The 18,387-nt window shown below is 39.4% G+C and overlaps 1 protein-coding gene across 1 annotated transcript in view; it reads right to left on the reverse strand.

Moving 5' to 3' along the window:
* The window catches only part of PKD1L3 (polycystin 1 like 3, transient receptor potential channel interacting), a 65,920-nt gene that overhangs the window by 29,763 nt on the left and 17,770 nt on the right, over nucleotides 1-18,387 (reverse strand). The window contains exons 11-21 of the mRNA XM_088800260.1: nucleotides 17,908-18,139; nucleotides 15,882-16,075; nucleotides 13,083-13,313; nucleotides 11,995-12,096; nucleotides 11,534-11,712; nucleotides 8,476-8,622; nucleotides 5,009-5,205; nucleotides 4,476-4,675; nucleotides 3,542-3,722; nucleotides 2,282-2,474; nucleotides 1,954-2,188 (exon numbers count right to left, since the gene is read on the reverse strand). Coding sequence (XP_088656386.1) covers nucleotides 1,954-2,188; nucleotides 2,282-2,474; nucleotides 3,542-3,722; nucleotides 4,476-4,675; nucleotides 5,009-5,205; nucleotides 8,476-8,622; nucleotides 11,534-11,712; nucleotides 11,995-12,096; nucleotides 13,083-13,313; nucleotides 15,882-16,075; nucleotides 17,908-18,139 — 2,091 coding nt within the window. The remainder of the gene's footprint in view (nucleotides 1-1,953; nucleotides 2,189-2,281; nucleotides 2,475-3,541; nucleotides 3,723-4,475; nucleotides 4,676-5,008; nucleotides 5,206-8,475; nucleotides 8,623-11,533; nucleotides 11,713-11,994; nucleotides 12,097-13,082; nucleotides 13,314-15,881; nucleotides 16,076-17,907; nucleotides 18,140-18,387) is intronic.

The following is an 18,387-nucleotide window of genomic DNA, read 5'->3' on the forward strand; positions in this document are numbered from 1 at the left end:
GACATTTTCTCCTTCAATTCAACTTCTGAGCTTTAGAATTTGTAAATCACATTTTTCATTTCCTGAGAGCCTTTGTTTGTGTGTCTGATTTACAGTAAGTCCTCACTTAACATCATAGATAGGTTCTTGGAAACTGTGACTTCAAGTGAGACAACATAGCGAGAGTAATTTTACCAGAGGCTAACTGATAGAAACAAGAGTTAAGTTCCTACGGCATACTTCTGGTCACAAAAACATCACCACACTTCTAAATAAAGACCCAAAACACTTCTAAAATTAAACATTGAAATAAATGAGAGCTCTACATACATTTAAGAAAGATTAATGAAAACCAGTAACATAATTGTTTTCCAACCTGATTATTTTCCAACTTGCTTATTCTACTTTGGGGTCTTGTGTGGCTGGAGCCTCTCCCTGTAGCTCAGGGCACAAGGTGGGACCCCACCCTCCACAGGTCGCCCTTCCATTGCAGGGCCACTCACACCCCCACACACTCACTCAGACTGGGACAATGTAGACATGCCATTCACCTGACATGAACAGCATTGGGATGGGGGAGGAAACTGAGTACGTGGAGAAAACCCGCGCAAGCATGAAGAGAATGTGCAAACTCCACATAGAAAATAGCCCTGGCTGTGAACCGATTTTTTCTCCTCATCATTATAATAAAACTATGTTGAATGAAAAGATATTATTCGAGGATCTGCTGTAATTCAATCACTGTAAGAGCTCTTGTTAGTTTTCAGTCTGTCTCCTCCAGCAGTTTTTAAAAATTAAGATCTACCTACACTTTGTACTCAGTCACTCTTCTACGATTAGTGGGTCTCAAACGGGGTCACCTGTTTGAGGTACATTGGAGTCACCTGGGGAGCTTTAAACAAATTGGGGCTTGGAGCCCAGCTCCAGAAATTATGATTGAATTGGTTTGGAGAGAGGCCTGGGCATCACGAGTTTTAAAAGCTCCCCACCTTTGCTTGTGGGAGCTCAGGCCCATCCTCTAGAGCTCTTAAAGCAGAGGCAATCCTGTCACCAAAATCCAGAATATTGGAAACTCTATAGGACAAACAACTTGGTTCCTTTAACAAATATAATGTGAGAATAATACCAAAAATAAAGAGCGAGAGAAAGAGAGAAAGGGAGGAGGAATTTGTAGATTAAGTATTAAAAATACTTGAGACATAGTAACTGGTTGCAACAAATGGACCTTATTTGGATCTTGATTTGAACAAAACTGTAAAACAAACATTTATGAGACAACTGGAAAATAACTGAACACTGAATTTTTAAAAAACTGTAAAATAGACATAACAAAAGCCTTACCATCAACCTTTTTAAAGTATATAGTTTGGTAGTGTTAAATACATTCATATAGTTGTCTGGATATTAAGTAATTATTGCTAATTTATTTAGGTGTGATGATGGATTTATATTTAGGTTTTTAAAAGGGGAGTCCCTATCTTTTAGAAATATACAGACAAATATTTACAGATAAAACATGAAGTTTGGCATTTTTTTCTTCAAAATAGGTGAAACAAGATTGGCCGTGAATTGGTAATTGTTTGAGCTAGGTAATACAGCTTTAGGATTCACCATATTCTACTCCCTACACTCTTTTCTGTAGGTTTCCACCTTTAATTTTCCTTAATTAAATGTTTTTAAAGTTTTATGTTGCTTTTTTCCCAAAGTAGTCTGTTGTCAATTATTTTTTTTAAACTCATCTCTCTTAACTCCCCAAACCTTTTTTGTTATACTTCTAATCAGTTCTTGTTAGTTTCTTGTGACTACTTCACACATATTCTTAACGAATTTTTCTCTTATTTGTTTTTCTGGGGGTCAAATTGTCAGAACCATTAGGCATCTTGGATTGGCACCCATGGACCTTAGTTTCCCAAGCTCCCTGCAACTATAATGCTTCCTCCCATGCCAGTGTAACCTGGCCCGTTGCTCACGTACCTTTACTGGCTGGATGATGAAGACGTTTTGAAGCACTGATAAAATCAATGAAATAACCCAGCTTGTGGCTTGATCTTTGTTCAGTTCCAGGGTATAAAGTGCTGTAAAAAAGGCTGTGGCCAGGTTAATCACACCCAGAAAGAGCCAGCAGATATAAGTCAACCATCGGGGCAGGCCATTAGAGGTAGACTTCTTCCCTCCTTCTGGGCTCAGGATGGGGAAACTGGTTGCCTCCCTTAAGAAGTTGAAGTAATACTCATAAGCAACAGCTGAGAGAGGGCAGAAAGATTACAGATGACAAAGAAAGCAGGTGCGGTTGGTGCATTACCTGGATGGCTCTTGATCTGTGAGAAGCATGTGTGTTTCTAGGAATTCCTGGAGTTTTTGCAGTTTGCTGGCTGCATCTAGGAAGTCAGTAGGCTGGTCAACTTGGGTGGGACCCAGCTTGCATAAGTGAGATTGCAGCCTTTGCACAACTCTGAGCAGGTAACAGCAGAAATGATGGTGGTTTTCAGGAATCACTGAAAATATATTCCAGGTTGACACTTTAATAAGTGGAAGATTTCAACAAATAGTAATAACTGGTAGAGTTTAGCAGTTCATTAATTGACGGTGAGGTTAAATTTCCTAGACAATGGAGGTGGGACCCAACACCTACAATATTATTGTCTTCTCTGACCATGCTGGTAAAATGTGTAAACATTTAAAAAATTCTATGCTTTGAGCTACAGACTTTTAAAACCTGATTGAGCTTTTTCACAACTGCAGTACATATGACCTATGTCATGCAGGGTGTCAGGCGGGGTCTCTGCTCCCGGTCCCCACAAGAAAACGCAGGATATGGTGAGGCCAAAAAGGAACACCCACGGAGCCATAAGTAGGGGAGTCATACTAGTCTATTCTCGCTGGCGGCACTATACTCTCACTGGAGGCTGGATCCACACTGTCCGCAACCAGCCATCCTAACTGCAATCCGCGCTTGCCAGCCCAGCCACCATCTTCTTGCTAGCCCCCATTTTTTCTGCTAGCATAGCCACAGCAGTTATATTACTGGCAAATGGCTCACTGGTTACAGCTGACGGCCAACTAGCCACAGCTGATGACCATGCAATCACAGTTGATGACCATTTACTACCTGAGCCAGCACCTGTCTATGTGAGGCCAAGAGCCTGGAAACTACTTTCTGGGGCTGCCCTCACAACCTATATTAGGTAAATGCCCAGGAGGGCCAAACTATATTCTAGAATCCATAAATGGCATAATCTCACCATTCTGTAGATGACAAAGAATTGACAAGTTTCAATAGTCTCCAACAAAGCAGATGACACATGAGGGTTTGATACAGAGAATGTTTTGTGGGTTTTTCCTTAATCCTTTACTTTGTATCACCAGATAAACTGTCTCAAAAACCATGAGAAGCTCAAAATAATCAGCTCAATATTGGAAGCTTAAGGAAATTAAAACAAGCAGAAGTTTGAATTGTGCCTGTTGGTTATGCTGACAGGTAAGAATGAGTAAGAAAGTAAGAGACATGCCAGGGAGTGGGAGGCAGAGAAGAGATTAGTCACTAAAACCTACTGAGCTTTACCATTTGCCCAGCAGGGTCCTGTCTGCTGATGACAGCCTTGACCCTCTAAGTGAGAATAAATGAGGCTGGATAAAAGTGTCACCAGTTGGTTAATGTTGTAAGAACTCCATGAAGATGGTTCACACTCTGAGAGTAGGTACATATTTCTCCTGAGCAGAAATCCCACAGTTTCCTTCAATTCCTGAATGAAGAACCAAGATGAGAAAAAGTCAGTCTGTTTTACATTAACCCAGGACTGGAAGCAATAATAGATGGTAATAAGGCTGTTTCTTTACTCAGAGGAACATTTGATAACTATAATGAACCTCCATTTTTCATTTTTCTCTACTTTTTAAAAAAAGTCACCTCCCAGTAGCTTCAAAACTAGTTTTATGAGGGGCAGCCGGATGGCTCAGTTGGTTAAAGCACAAACTCTCAACAACAAGGTTGCTGGTTCAATTCCCACATGGGATGGTGGGCTGTGCCCCCAGCAACAAAAGATTGAAAACGACGACTGGACGTGGAACTGAGCTGCACCCTCCACAACTAGATTGATGGACAACGACTTGGAGACTTGGAGCTGATGGGCCCTGGAGAAACGCACTGTTCCCCAATATTACCCAATAAAAAATTTAAGAAAAAAACAACAAAAAATACAGTAGTTTTATGAGAGAATATAGAATGAAAAAAGAAGGGACAGTCTGATCAAACATTAAAAGCTAGAACAACTCCACAGTAGTACATTCTGCACTCACATTCAGTCCTCAGAATACTTCATAATCAGGAGAAAAACTAGAGGCATGATGGATCACAACTCAGGGGACAGGAATTAGGGAAAAGCTAGTAAGGTTCACAGGACCCGAGAGCCTTCTAAGAGATGCTTTTCACTGGTCTTTCCCACTAAATGGTGAAAGGGAGCAGGCAATTTACCTGTAAAATTTCATACCAGGCTTACCTCAACTACCTTTGTGAGAGAGAGAGGCTCAAAAGAAACATCTGAGGGGCAGGCGGCCTGGATGGGAGGAAGAAGAGGCAGTGGTTCCTGTGGCTGAATCAATGGGAAGAGCTGCCCAATTACAAGGTTGATTGGGAAGAGAATGACAGCAGCTTGGATGCTGATAAGTAGTTCGGACCAGGTCACAGCAAATGGACCCACTGAAAGAAAAGCATTATATCAATCTTCCTCTCCAACCACTGAAATCATCAGAAAGTCATGCCTTTCCCAGGTTTAAGTGTTTATGTAGCAATTTAACTATGATTATTAAGGGTAGAAAATTATTATGTCAGTAAAGTTCCTGATGTGTTCCTAAGGCTGCTTCACTTATTAATGAATGAAAACAGTGGAAAAATCTGTTCTAATGTATTCTAGTATTCTAATTTTAGGGCTGCAAAGGGGAAACGAAGGCACATCATGATTCTATTTCTAACCTGGAAGAAAGGAGAGTGGGTAACACACCACAAACAACACACATCTGGGCGCATCCATACCTTGCTCATCTCTCCTGGCAGTGGTGCCGTTTATCTGCCAGAACATCACATTGATGACCATGTTGCAGAGCAGAAGGGTCATGCAGCAAGTGAGCCGCTGGACTCTTGTAAACTGGTTCCAGGGATGTCGAGTTGCAACTGAGAGCCACAGATAATCCTGGGTGAACTTTTCTACAATCATGGAGCAGAACAGTTGCCTACAAAGATCCATCAAAACAGGAAAGACATGAGATTTCATTCTGAAAGTGCCTTAGACCAAGATGTGGTTTGCCCAAACACAACAAACGACATAACAACAGCTCAGCCACTATTCCACACCTCTGTGAAGAGCTTTCAGATGACAGATAATATGATTCTTTTATTATTTTAGGGTAAAAAGTTTCTGAGGATAAGGTTAATTTATGTTGTATAAGATTTTAAAATTAAAAGCTGTCGTTTTAGTTTTGTAAGAGTTTTGATAAATCCTTTTACTCTTCAAAAGTTTGCATTAGGCTTCCACTTAAGACAGTTTGGTAAATACATATTTTGAGCACCATCTCTATGCCAAAAGTGGAGGAACTATAAATAAGATATAGGAATAAACAACCAAAAATATTGGCTGGCTTAAAAACAAATATCTGTGAGGAAGAGAAATGCAATGAGAAAACAAGGGGGAAAGGAGCACAGGATTATTAGGCTCCAGGTCTGGAAGAAGACAGGACACTGAAAATGTTTCATAGGCTGGGGGAAAGGGAGAGTAAAGCCAACTTCACTGCTTGAAGCCAGCATTGAGGCTGGAGCTCGTGCAAGGATACTACAGAACAAAAAATTGCCGTAGAGCTCCAAATTTACAGGTAGGGAAGTGGGTGAAAGAGGATAACCCTATGACCAGAATTGAGCCAAGAGATCCACTGGCTCATGAAAAGATCTGCAATATACAATAGCCCTAGTTTCATTAATTTCATTGAGAATAGGAGCTTCAAAATGCTACAATATAATAAGGCCTAGTTCTAGACATGTGAAGGATTGGGTAGAAACAGCAGCAAAACTACTAGTCAGGGATGAGGGTGGAGAGAGATTGAGAGAGAGAGAGAGAGAGAGAGAGAGAGAAAGAGAGAGAGAGAGAGAGGTGGGGGGAGATATTTAAATTTAACAATAAAATCACTCGAATATACAACCCCAAATTCCTGATCACAGAAGAAATCTAATGCTGAGAAAGGTAGCCAACACAATCAATAATCAGTCCAGAAGAAATTAATTTTATGGGACATTGTGACAGATTTTAAAATTTCAGGTTGCTCAAAGATACAAACAAAGAAATAACATTCACTTAAGGAGAATAAGACAAAAAGAAAATAAACACTCAAGAGTAGTTTAAAAACATGGAGGATGGTTTGAGAAGCTCCAACACATAGTAAGGGAATGTCAGGTGAGCAGTATTTTCAGAAGTGACATCTGAGAATTTTTCAGAATTAAAGATATGATTCTGCATATTAAAAGTACAGTCTATGTTTTATGTACTTTATCACAATAATTTTTTAAGTGCCTTCTGAGTACCAAACAGGATAAAAACTAAATCCACAGTAAAAAGGATTATGGTAAAATTTGGAACATCAACGATAAAGATAAAATAGTAAAAGGGAAAAGGCAGTATACTTTAAAAGAACAATAGCTAGACTCACAGAAGACTGACACAACAGAGGCAGTGTTGGAAGGTAGTGCTCCATGAATACTTTACATTGAGGCATTAATAAAAAATTTGCTTCTGGACTCTCTTTTAAGGTATCTTCGTATAAGCAGACAGCCCTGGAAAGATAGAGACAGTGACTATCTTTGGAGCAAATTTACTTAAATTTCTAGATTGTAAAGACAGAGACACCCTCCTCCCCAGAAACATTCTAGGGTAATAAAGATAGAAACACCTTCTTACCACCCCTTGAGAAATTTACTTAATGTTGCAGAGTAACAAACAATCCACAGAGGAGGAGAGGCAGGTTTTCCAGCAGCCCCTATATCAGATCAGAGTCTCCTAATCTTGGGATTTCTCTTTTGTATGTCCACTGCATGGGCCAGGTAATACCATGCAGTGGACATACATTATACCTGGCTCTCATCACATTACCCTGTGGGCTTCTGGGAACTGACACAACATTATTACACTGTTGACTATTTCAATAAGTACTAAATTATCTAAATCCATCTGGCTCAGTGAAAATGGTGGAGTGAAAAACTCTGAAAATTCTCTCCTCCATAAAAGCAATGATAAAACTTCTTTTAAAAAGCTAGAATCAAAATTTTCATAACTCTGGTAAATAACCAAAGATCTGTAGCAACCTGGGAGTGTTTACTCATGAAAAATGGCTGAATATCAGTAAGAACAGTGAGAGCTTTGTGGCACTTTAACCCATCTCCCTTTCTCTAGCTCCACAGTAACCTTGAAAACGAATACCTCTCAATCACAGTGAAAACTAGCACCCTGGCAGCCACTAGAAGGGGCAGAACAGGGTTGGAACTCCTTCAAGGCCTCATTCCTGGAGGATTGTGATTATTTGACCTGTCTGATAGTTCCCTGGGAAACCCCACTTGCAAGGCTGTCCTTACTTGACCTGTGTGCTTACCCACTGCAAAACGCATTTCTCCTGTAGGCACTGTCAAAAATATTCAGAGGCAATTGTTTAACTTAAGGCTGTAAATTGCCTTGCTGAGTGTTGAAGACATGTGACAACATGCACACAAAACCCCTCAGCAAAGACTGGGAGGCTTACTGGTTCGAGGCATTTAAATCTCTGTCCAATCATTAGCTGACCACTTAACTAACTCAGCAGAAACTTCATTTGCCAACCATGACAAAGAATGACAGACTTCACAGAATTAGTTCAGAAAAGTCACTAAACGACAACAACAACAAACACTGAGAATAACAAATCCTGTGGGAGGGAAAGGAAATCTGTTTTCTGGAGAGGCCATATTCAATTATGTAAAATGTCCAGTTTTCAACAAAAGATCACAAGACATGCAAAGAAAATATAGGACGTGTGTGCATGAGTGCGCGTGTGTACACACACACACACACACACACACACACACACAAGCAGTGATTGTCCTTGAAGAAGCTAAGACACTGGATTTCAAAGACAAAGACTTCAAATCAGCTATTTTAAATGTGTTCAAAGAACAAAAGGAAACTATGTCTAAAAAACTAAAGGAAATGAGAATAATATCTTGCCAAATGGAAAATATCAATAAAGATACATAGATTTAAAAAAAAAAAAACCAAGTAGAAAGTTGCAGTTGAAAAATACAGTAAATGAAATGAAAAATTCACTAAAGAGGTTCAACAACAGATATGAGCAGGCAGAAGAAATAATTAGCAAACTTGAGGATAGGTCAATTAAAATTATCCAGTCTGAAGAATAGAAAGAAAAAAGAATGAAGAAAAATAAACAGAGCCTCAGAGACTTGTAAACACCATCAATTCCCAACAATACCTAAAGGAAAAGAGCTCTTTCTTTGAGACTGTTATGAAGACCTGGTCACGCTCGCAGTCTCCAAGGTCCACGGCCAGCCAACAATTGCACAGGAAATGCCATTTCCTTTTACCTGCCATGTCACTGACAATTACCTGGCTTACATACCTAAAGTAAAACGAAGATAATCATGTTAGGGAGGTGGGCACAAATCAGTTGCTGTAATAAGTAATCCCATGGAAACAACCATCATTGGAGGAATGGATAAAGAAAATGTGGTGTGTACACACACACACACACACACACACACAATCACACAGGAATATTATTCAGGCATAACACAAAATGAAATCTTGTCATTTGCAACAACATGGATGGACCTTGGGGGCATTATGTTAAGTGAAATAAGTTAGACAGAGAAAGACAAATACCATATGATCTCATTTATATGTGGAATCTGAAAATTTAAGAAAAAAACAAGCTCATAGATACAGAGAACAGATTGGTGGTTGCCAGAGATGGGGGGTAGAGGGTGGGGGAAGTGGGTAAAGGGAATCAAAAGGTACAAACATCCATTTATAAAATAAGTGAGTCATGAGGCTATAATGTACAGAGTTATTATAGTTAATAACACTGTATTGCACATTTGAAAGTTGCTAAGAGAATAAATCTTAAAATTTCTCATCACCAGAAAATAAAATTCTGTAACTACGTATGGTGACAGATGTTAACTAGACTTATCATGGTGATCATTTCACAGCATATACAAATATTGAGTTATTGTGTTGTATACATCTGAAACTAATATGTTGTATGTTAAATATACCTCAATAAAAATAAATAATTTAAAAAAGAAGTAATCTTGCACTGTTAGCGAGTGTCCAAGTAAATGGATTGTTTCATCGTGAGGCAAGAACTACAAAAATGAGAGCTGATCCCATTTTTCCCTTCCCAACCTCTAAGGAAGTTCATGTACCGAACACCAAAATGCAGACTTCTATAACCTATGAATAGTCCAGTGTGTGTATATAGTCTTTAAGTTTCCTTATGACAGCCTTGCCACCTCTAAAAGTATCCCATATGCCTCTAACTTTTATCACCAGTGTTTGAGGGGGTGGATATGGGGGGTTGGGGCATGGTCGTCAACATTTATATTAATGACCTATTCTATTTGGGTCTGTGGATTCGTTTTGACTTCGCAGAGCCACAGACCCTGAGATTTTGTCCGTTTTCCAACCACAACGTTTTACCATGTGTCTAACTTCTCCACTAATTTCAACCGTCAACAAACCTGTTCTCTGGAACACCTAACTGACCAAGCCATTTGTCTTCATCTTGCAATTCGTCAATTAACTTCCTCCTTTACTATGATGATGCTATTTCCCCAAGAGTCTATGTCTAATGTCATGAAATCACTTCAATTTCTTTGGTCAAAATCTTTGTTTAATTTTAGGTCAAAGTTATTCTCTGTATGAGGAATAGAGGCTCCTTTAAAGCTAAAATATTCCTAAGGACTCTTTGAGATTTTATAAATTGAGGCAGTTTATAAAATCACAGGAGACTAAGTTTATTTGATTTAAAGTTAGCTAGTGCATCTTGTACAGATAAAGCTTGCATTTAAGAGCAGAGCATAAAAGGGAAGAAAATGTTCATTTTCTGACTGATGAGAAACTAGTCACGGGCTTTTTGTGCTTCCAGTGTAACTTTCTTCTTTCTTTTCTTTTTTTTTAAATTAAAAGTTTATTGGGGTGACAATTGTTAGTAAAGTTACATAGATTTCAGGTGTACAATTCTGAACACACATTGTGTGTTCACCACCCAGAACTTTTATTTTCTTATTCTTTCATATGTGACAAAAAAAGAATCTAATGTAACTGTACAAATTCAATGTTAAAAATTTTGAAAATACTTAAAAATATACTGAAGGAAATTTAAAAAATTCATAATCCTACTACCCAGAGACAACTACTCATAATAATTTAGTATATATAGCTCTAGACATTTTCCTATACGTGTACTTTAAAAACAAATCAACTGTATTGTGGTATAATTTACATAGTTTTATCATTTAAAAAATACAGTTCAATGCGTTTTGACAAATGTGTGTGCACTTGTGTCAGCACCACCATCAAGATATTACCCCAAAAGTTCTCCTGTGCCCCTTTCCAGTCCGTCCCCCTCAGGCTCACCCCCTGGCCCCAGGTGTGAGCTTTTCTGACAAGCTTTCTGTCTCTATGAATTAGGTGGCCTTTGTTTAGTTTTATACATATGGAATCATACAGTATGTATTCTTCTGTGTCTGGCTTCTTTCACTCAGGATATTTTTTGGAATTCATCCACGTTGGGTATATCAGCAGATTGCTCTTTTTGTCAGTAATACTCCACTGAATGAATTTACTAACATTTGTTTGCTCATTCACCTGATAGCCATCTGTGTTGTTTCTAGTTTTTGGCTACTAACAATAACGGTGCTATGAACATATATGTATAAGTCTTGGATGAACATATTTTTTCATTTATGTTGGATAAATACCTAGGAGCGGAATATCTGGGTCATATGGTAAATGTATAACTTTATAGGAAACTGACAAAACGTTTTCCAATGTAGCTGCACATTTTACAACCCCACTGGCAGTTTTCTGCGAGTTCTAACTGTTCCCCATCCTCACTCAAAATTGGTTTTGTCAGACTTTCAATTTTAGTCATTCTGGTGAATGTTTAGTGCTGTCTCACTGTGGTTTTAATCTGCATTTCCTGATGACTAATGAAGTTGATCATCTTTTCAATATTTCATTGTTACGATTTTCTCTTCACAATCATGACATTTAATGAAAATTAAAAAACAAAACAAAAACATCTATCATTCTACCATCCACAAAAAATCATATTGTTAATTTTCCATATTGCTTTCCAGGGTTTCTTCTTTATAGGCAGCTTTGAAATTTAAATCTAATAGTCATTTGTTACTCTTTGGCCCAAAGCATTATTGCTATTTTTTGTGATGACATGCTAGACTTGCCCCAGAATGCTAAACATCCACAGAGAAGAAACAACATGCCAGCATGATCCAGGTACGTACCACGAAGGGCTGACACCTGAGTTGTCATGCCAGAGCCGCAGGCTGTGAAGTTCCCCTAGAGAGGACTGAGTGCTGAGGAGGAAGACATCCAGTCCCCCGCGTTCAAAGACTGCCTTCTGGGAATCCCAGAGGTGATGGGGTTCACTCCGTCCCTCTGATCCATAGAGGGTGATAATCACCTAAAACGTGATAGGGAAAGATAAAATACAGGAAATTCTAACATGATTCTTTGGGTTTATCCCTAAGGAGAAAGATGAAGGCAGAGAAAACTGTACTGAGCTGAAGTCTTTGGGATCTTAGACAAGTGTAGAGGGCCCTTCAGAGTTACAGCTTAGAATGAGGAAATATCATTCTTTGTGATCTCTTGTAAATGCTACAGGACACCGGCATATCCCCAAGTCAGTGTATCTCGTGTGGCAGAAGACACAGAGCAATGAATGAAAAATATTTATTTCATTCACCTTAGCTGTTGTAGAGGCCTTTCTTCGATATCCAGTGGAGACCTGAATAAGGTAGTGAAATTGAGAGCTGGGGTCATTATCAGCCAGGACAGTGACCTTCACCTGCAAGAAAAGCAGAACCAAGAAAATTGGCAGACCTTTACTAAGTCCAGTGGAGCTGTCTCCTCCAGCTAAGACACAGGAGGATACGCTATTGCAGATGTGCCGCCCTACAGCTGGGGTGTAGGTAGGAGGGAAACAGACAAGCAGACCTAAGCTAAGTGATGAGAGGGGAATGAGGGCTAAAAGGCCAGGGTCTACACCTCTGAAAGGAAAGTCATCAAATCAATAGATCAGGCCTTGGGCCTCTAAATCTTTCCACGTCCCTCCCACCCAGATAGAGTTACCTGACAACATACATGATACCCAATGAAAGCCTGAATTTCAGAAAAACAATGAATAACTTGTACTAAAGTTACATACTTGTACAAGTATGTACAAGTATACTTGTACTAAAAATGCATTCACTAGTTATTTAAAATTCAAATTTAACTAGGTGTCCTGTATTTTTATTTACTAAAACTGGCAATTCCATATACACGGCAACAAAGAAATGGACATAGTGTATATTCTAGAATTTCCAAGTGTCAGAAAACACAAGAATAAGAAAGATATAGAACAGAAATTAAGAACAGGCTGTCATCAAAGAATTTTTTTGGTTTGTTTCAAAAAAAGAGTTCTCACAGGTTCTTATATATTGCAATTAACCTATAATTTGATTTACACATAACTTTCAAATCCTATGTACAAAGTGAGATAAACTTGCATTCGATTATAGTTAAGTTCTCTAGGTGTCTTCTTTTGGCTTATTCCTAACCTAAATGAATCGTATGGGGGTTCAACCTTGGCTGAAAGAAAAAAAAATGGAGATACAGAGTTAAGTGTTGAGACAGTAGATATGAAGAGAAATTTAAGAAAAGTCCCACCTGAATTTCTACACTACCTAGAACCACGTGATCCACCTCTTTTGATGAAGGTGTTTTTTCCCCCATCTTGTTCAACATACTCAAGACATTGTGGCAAAGCTTTTGGAATCAAAGTCTCATTACCTTCTGCATATCTGCTTGATCCTTCCTCCGAGCCCACACAAGTATGAGCATATAGAACCCTAAAAGGCTGGCCAGCAACGACACCCCAACAGGGTTGTTGGTCACACGAAGGAACAGCTCGATTGTGTCTTCCACGTTCACTGTCCGGGGCACAATGAAGAAGTCGCTGCCAAAATAGGTCAGGTGGTTACAGAGACACTGAGTCCTCCAAACTGTGCTCTGTGGTCCAACCTGGAATTAGAATCAAGACATTGATGCTAACTGAACAGAGTGCTCAGGAAGGGAGAAGCATAAAACATAAACACAGGTAACTCAGTGTGGGAAAAGAATGTCCAGTGGGCTTATTCACGGCTGGTGGTAGTGTAAACGGGCATAGCCAATGTGGACTGCAGTTTGGCAACTTCTAGTAAAGCTGAAGAAGCACAGACTCTGAGTCCTGAAATTCTAGTTGTGAATATATACCCTAAGGGGACTTTGCACATGTGCACAAGGAGACATGACAAAGAATATTTTTGTCAGCAGTTTATAACTATAAAAAAATGGAAACAACCTATATGTTCCGTAATGGCAGAACATACAAGTAAATAAGTAGAGGCAAACTGGTGGAACACAATGCAGCAGTTAAAATAAATGTATATCAATATGGATAAATGTTGAGTGAAAAAAAGTTGAAGAAGGACATGTATAGTGTGATGCCATTTACGCAAAGACCAAAACAACACTGACTTGTCACCTTTTGTCAAGTCTCCTCACTGGAATGCAAGCTCGTGAGGACACTGTCTAGCCTATCACTACTTCTCTGGTTCCTAGCCTTGGGCCTGGCATGTACGAGCTGCTCAGTAAATATTTGCTGGAAGAATGAATACGCACACCAAACCCAGGACAGTGATTACCCTTTGGGAGGAGGGAGGAAATGAGATCCATGGAGGGTACACAGAAAGTTTGATTTTATCTGAGTGTTTTATTTTTAAAAATCTGAACTAAATAGAGCAAAACACTAATTTTGTGATAAAGCTGAGTGGTGGGTTTAATGTTTTTTATATTATTTAGTATAACTTTCTCTATGTCATTTCTTCAAAAAAATATTTTTAAAAATGTCACCGGGCGAATAGATTCTAATTCCAGGTTGGATCACCAATTCCATTTCTAATTATGCAGATGAAAAGTCTGAAATAGTGTCTTTATGACTAACTTCTTTCCACCACACAATGTTAAGTTCTGATTGCCTAATCTATGTTCTGCCCTTAGAGGAACTCTCATCCCGTTCTCTGCAACTCTGTTCCTTTCACAGACTCAAACACTACATTGGGCTTCAAGGAAGCAGGAAATCTCCTGATGCATTTTGCAATCAGTGGGCATTGTTGTGCCAGGAGAAAAGCTCTCAAGTCTTGTTGCCTAAAGTGTGGTTTCCCTGGCCAGCGGCACTGCCATCACCTGGTTGTTTGTTAGAAAGGCAGAATCTCCGTCCTGCCCAGATTCACTGCAACAGAATCTGCATTTTATTTAACAAGCTTCCAGTTTCAGGATTTGATTGAGAAGCAGGCTCCAGATGATCCCAGCAACCACTACTTGAGGCCATGAGTGGTGCAGGTGTCTTTCAAGAGAATCCTCTTTCCTTCTATTCCAAATCTAGATGACACTTTCTCAGATTAACAACAGACTCATGATTTCCAGAACCTTGCACCACATTCTGTGTGCAACTGAACCAGGACTTAAACCAGACAGGATCTCACAGAATCACTAGTGTGAAAATGTATAGTGCCATTTTAAAGGGGGCAGATACCTGGGGCTAGGCAATAATCACAAAAGTGACAGTCTGTCCCCATCTGGCCTGGAATGTACAAGAATCTGCTAGCTTATTTTTTTCCCCAATTTTTTTTTTTTTTTAAGATTTTTATTGGGGAAGGGGAACAGGACTTTATTGGGGAACAGTGTGTACTTCCAGGACTTTTTTCCAAGCAAGTTGTTGTCCTTTCAATCTTAGCTGTGGAGGGTGCCATTCAGCTTCAAGTTGTTGTCCTTTTCAGTCTTAGTTGTGGAGGGCCCAGCTCAGCTCCAGGTCCAGTTGTCGTTGCTAGTTGCAGGGGGCACAGCCCACCATCCCTTGCGTGAGTCGAGGAATCGAACCGACAACCTTGTGGTTGAGAGGACGCACTTAACCAACTGAACCATCCGGGAGCTCAGCGGCAGCTCAGCTCAAGGTGCCGTGTTCAATCTTAGTTGCAGGGGGCGCTGCCTACCATCCCTTGCGGTACTGGAGGCGTTGAACCAGCAACCTTGTGGTTGAGAGCCCACTGGCCCATGTGGGAATTGAACCGGCAGCCTTTGGAGTTAGGAGTACGGAGCTCCAACTGCCTGAGCCACCGGGCCGGCCCCTCCCCAATCTTTTTATTTCATAAGAAATAAAATAATAAAACATTATAAAGTTAACTATCTCTCCCTATAGTTTATTTTTATGTACAAAAATGCCCTTGTTTTCAGCAGGAAGTTCATTTCATTATACCCACAACATATTTAACACTAGTAGAATTTAACAGCTTCCATATACTGCTTTTATTATTTTATCTAGAATTGTCACATTCACCGCAGACTAATGTTTGAAAAAAAAAATTACAAACATAAAGCACAAGCCTGCTCCAAAGAGACACTCTTGCCCAGCCCACTACACAAACCCTCCTCCTTCTTCCTGGGCTGGTTTATTTCCTCTCTGACAATTTTAAGGGAAATGAGCTAACAGATGCACCACGTTTAACGCCAGCTAAGGTAGAAGAGAGGCAGAGAAGTGGCACAACTTCTGACCTGACACCCGCTGCTCCTCCATGTACCATTGTGGCTGTCCCAGAAATAGCACTGAGTGACGGCGGTTATGATGGAGAACAGGGTGGACGCCTGCTGAGCACGCTCCTTGCTTGTATTCAACACAGCTGTTATGTAGTAGGTGCCAATCCCATACTGCAGTCTCTCTGGATTCAGCACCCATGTATACTCCTCATCTGAGAACAAAGCAGAGTGCTTAACTGCACTGCGCAGGCGAGAAAAATACCATTAGAACCTTTCTTCTGAAGAGTCTATTATTATTTTATATCACAAACAAAGCAATAAACCGAGAGTTACAAATCCTTTTTTAAAAAATGACCAGGGATATAATCCAGGGCTCTGGATTACTACTGTCCCAGTAAAAAATCATATTCTTTTGATAAATGAAAATGTAGGTGTAATGAATTAGAATGTATTATGAGTTTTAGAAACATTAAATCACACACAAAAGTCAGTAGCTAGAAGACCTAGGTAACAAAAGAAACACAAGGATGAAGCCAGGGTAGAAACTGAGTGGTTCCAGGCAAGGAGCCCCGGACTGCAGGCCAGAGGCCTGATTTCAGGCCTGGCTCTGTCAGCAGGCAGCTGTTCAGGGCAAGTCACCCAATCTCTCTAGTTTTCTTATCTTTCAAACAAGGAGTTTAAACTAAAGGATCTCTAAGATTTCTTCCAGCCCCAAGAGACATGATTTTTTTGCCAGGATCGGCAAGAAAAACAGAGTAGATGTTCTGACTCAGGAAGGAGCCTGTGGTTATGCAGACAACTTGGTAGCTGGCAGCCCGGTCATGGGAGTCAGTGCCTCCGGTGCTTTGTCCTGTGTTAGCGAGGCCTATGCGAGAGCCAGGAAAAGCTCGTTCAATACGGGAAGACTGCCATGAAGGGACACTGTAACATGCTTTACTCACTCTGATTATTTTTCCCAACATTTTTTTTAATGTAAAAGGGTAATTCTTTATTAAGACTTTTCAGTTACATTTAAAGTTTATATGATCTTATACCAAGACTTACTGAGCTATCTCTGGGCCTTACCCAAATTAGGATTAGAAATAAAGTTGAAATATAAATTATATATAATATATATATTCAACTATGATATATAAAGTTTGAAATACATATGACCCATTGTGCTGAAACTTTACTTCTGCAGGAGTCTCAATATTTTATTATAAAAATTTTCAACTATATAGAAAGTTTTGAGCATTTTACAGTGAACTCCCATATAATCACTAACCAGATTCCACAATTAACATTTTACTAAATTCACTTTATCACATATATCAGGGATGCCAAAAAACGTATACAAGTGGACACTTTGGTCAACGCTGCTCAAACAGTAGTTTGCCATAATCAGAAGTGTCTGGATGCTGATGGTAACCACTTTGAGCACCTCTTGTAATTGCAGAAGTCAAATGTGACTTGTATTCATCTTTTGTTATCGGTATATATGGAGTATTATAATTTTAACAGTTTTTCTTTCTTAGAATATGTATACAGTTATTATTATTATTATTATTTTATTAGTTTCAGGTGCACAAGACAAAGTAATACTTAGACGTTTATCATTTATATCCCTCACACTGTGTGAACCCCTCTCCCCTGTATACAGTTTTTTGGCACCCTCTGTATATACTTCTATCTATCCCACAAACCATTTGTTTTTAAATACTCTTTCATAATCCATCTTTTAAAAAAATGGTCACATGTATCTACATATGTAATAAAATTACACAGCACACACACACACACACACACACACACACACGAGTGCTTAGAGAACTGGTGAAAGTCAATGCATTCCATCAATGTCATTTCCCAGCTGTGATACTGTACTGTAGTTATGCAAGATGTTATCATTAGGGGAAACTGGGTGAAAGTTATATGAGCTCTCTCTGTTTTATTTCTTACAATTGCATGTGCATCTACAATTATCTCAAAATAAAAAGTTAATTAAGAACGAAGAAAAAAATGTATTACAAAGTCAACTGCTAACATCTGAATGGGGTCTTACCTTTCTGCCAGACCTGATCCTTCGGAAGAGTGATGTTCAGGTGGAAGTAAGTGTGGTTAGGCTGATGCTGGAACCCCAGGTAGAGTGTCATTGAAAGGGGATTTTCAGGCTCTATGGACACTATTAGGGATTTCTCCAGGGAAGTGATGTTCACCGTGACAGTAAAATGGCCTGTGCTCATGTTGAGGCTGGTGGGATGGGTTTCCATGCTAGCATTTCTCCAGAGCATGATCTAGAATAAGAAGTTAATCACTCTTCAAGTTTAAGATGGCGCATCCACTGATGTCTTTCTGTCTCCTTTACAGTGACAATGAAATGAAACTTGCTAGGTCATCCTCTTTGAATGTTAGTAGATAACATGGTGCCAGGAGTTAAGGAAAAGTATATAGTTTGAGACCTAAAACACCTTCTCCTAACTTCTTTCTAGAAGTTCCTATGTAAAAATGTTAATAACAAAACCATGGCACTGCCATAAATCTA

This window comes from Rhinolophus sinicus, chromosome 8, assembly GCF_057876585.1.
Source record: "Rhinolophus sinicus isolate RSI-liver-muscle chromosome 8, RSI-T2T, whole genome shotgun sequence".
Taxonomy (NCBI): Eukaryota; Metazoa; Chordata; class Mammalia; order Chiroptera; family Rhinolophidae; genus Rhinolophus; species Rhinolophus sinicus.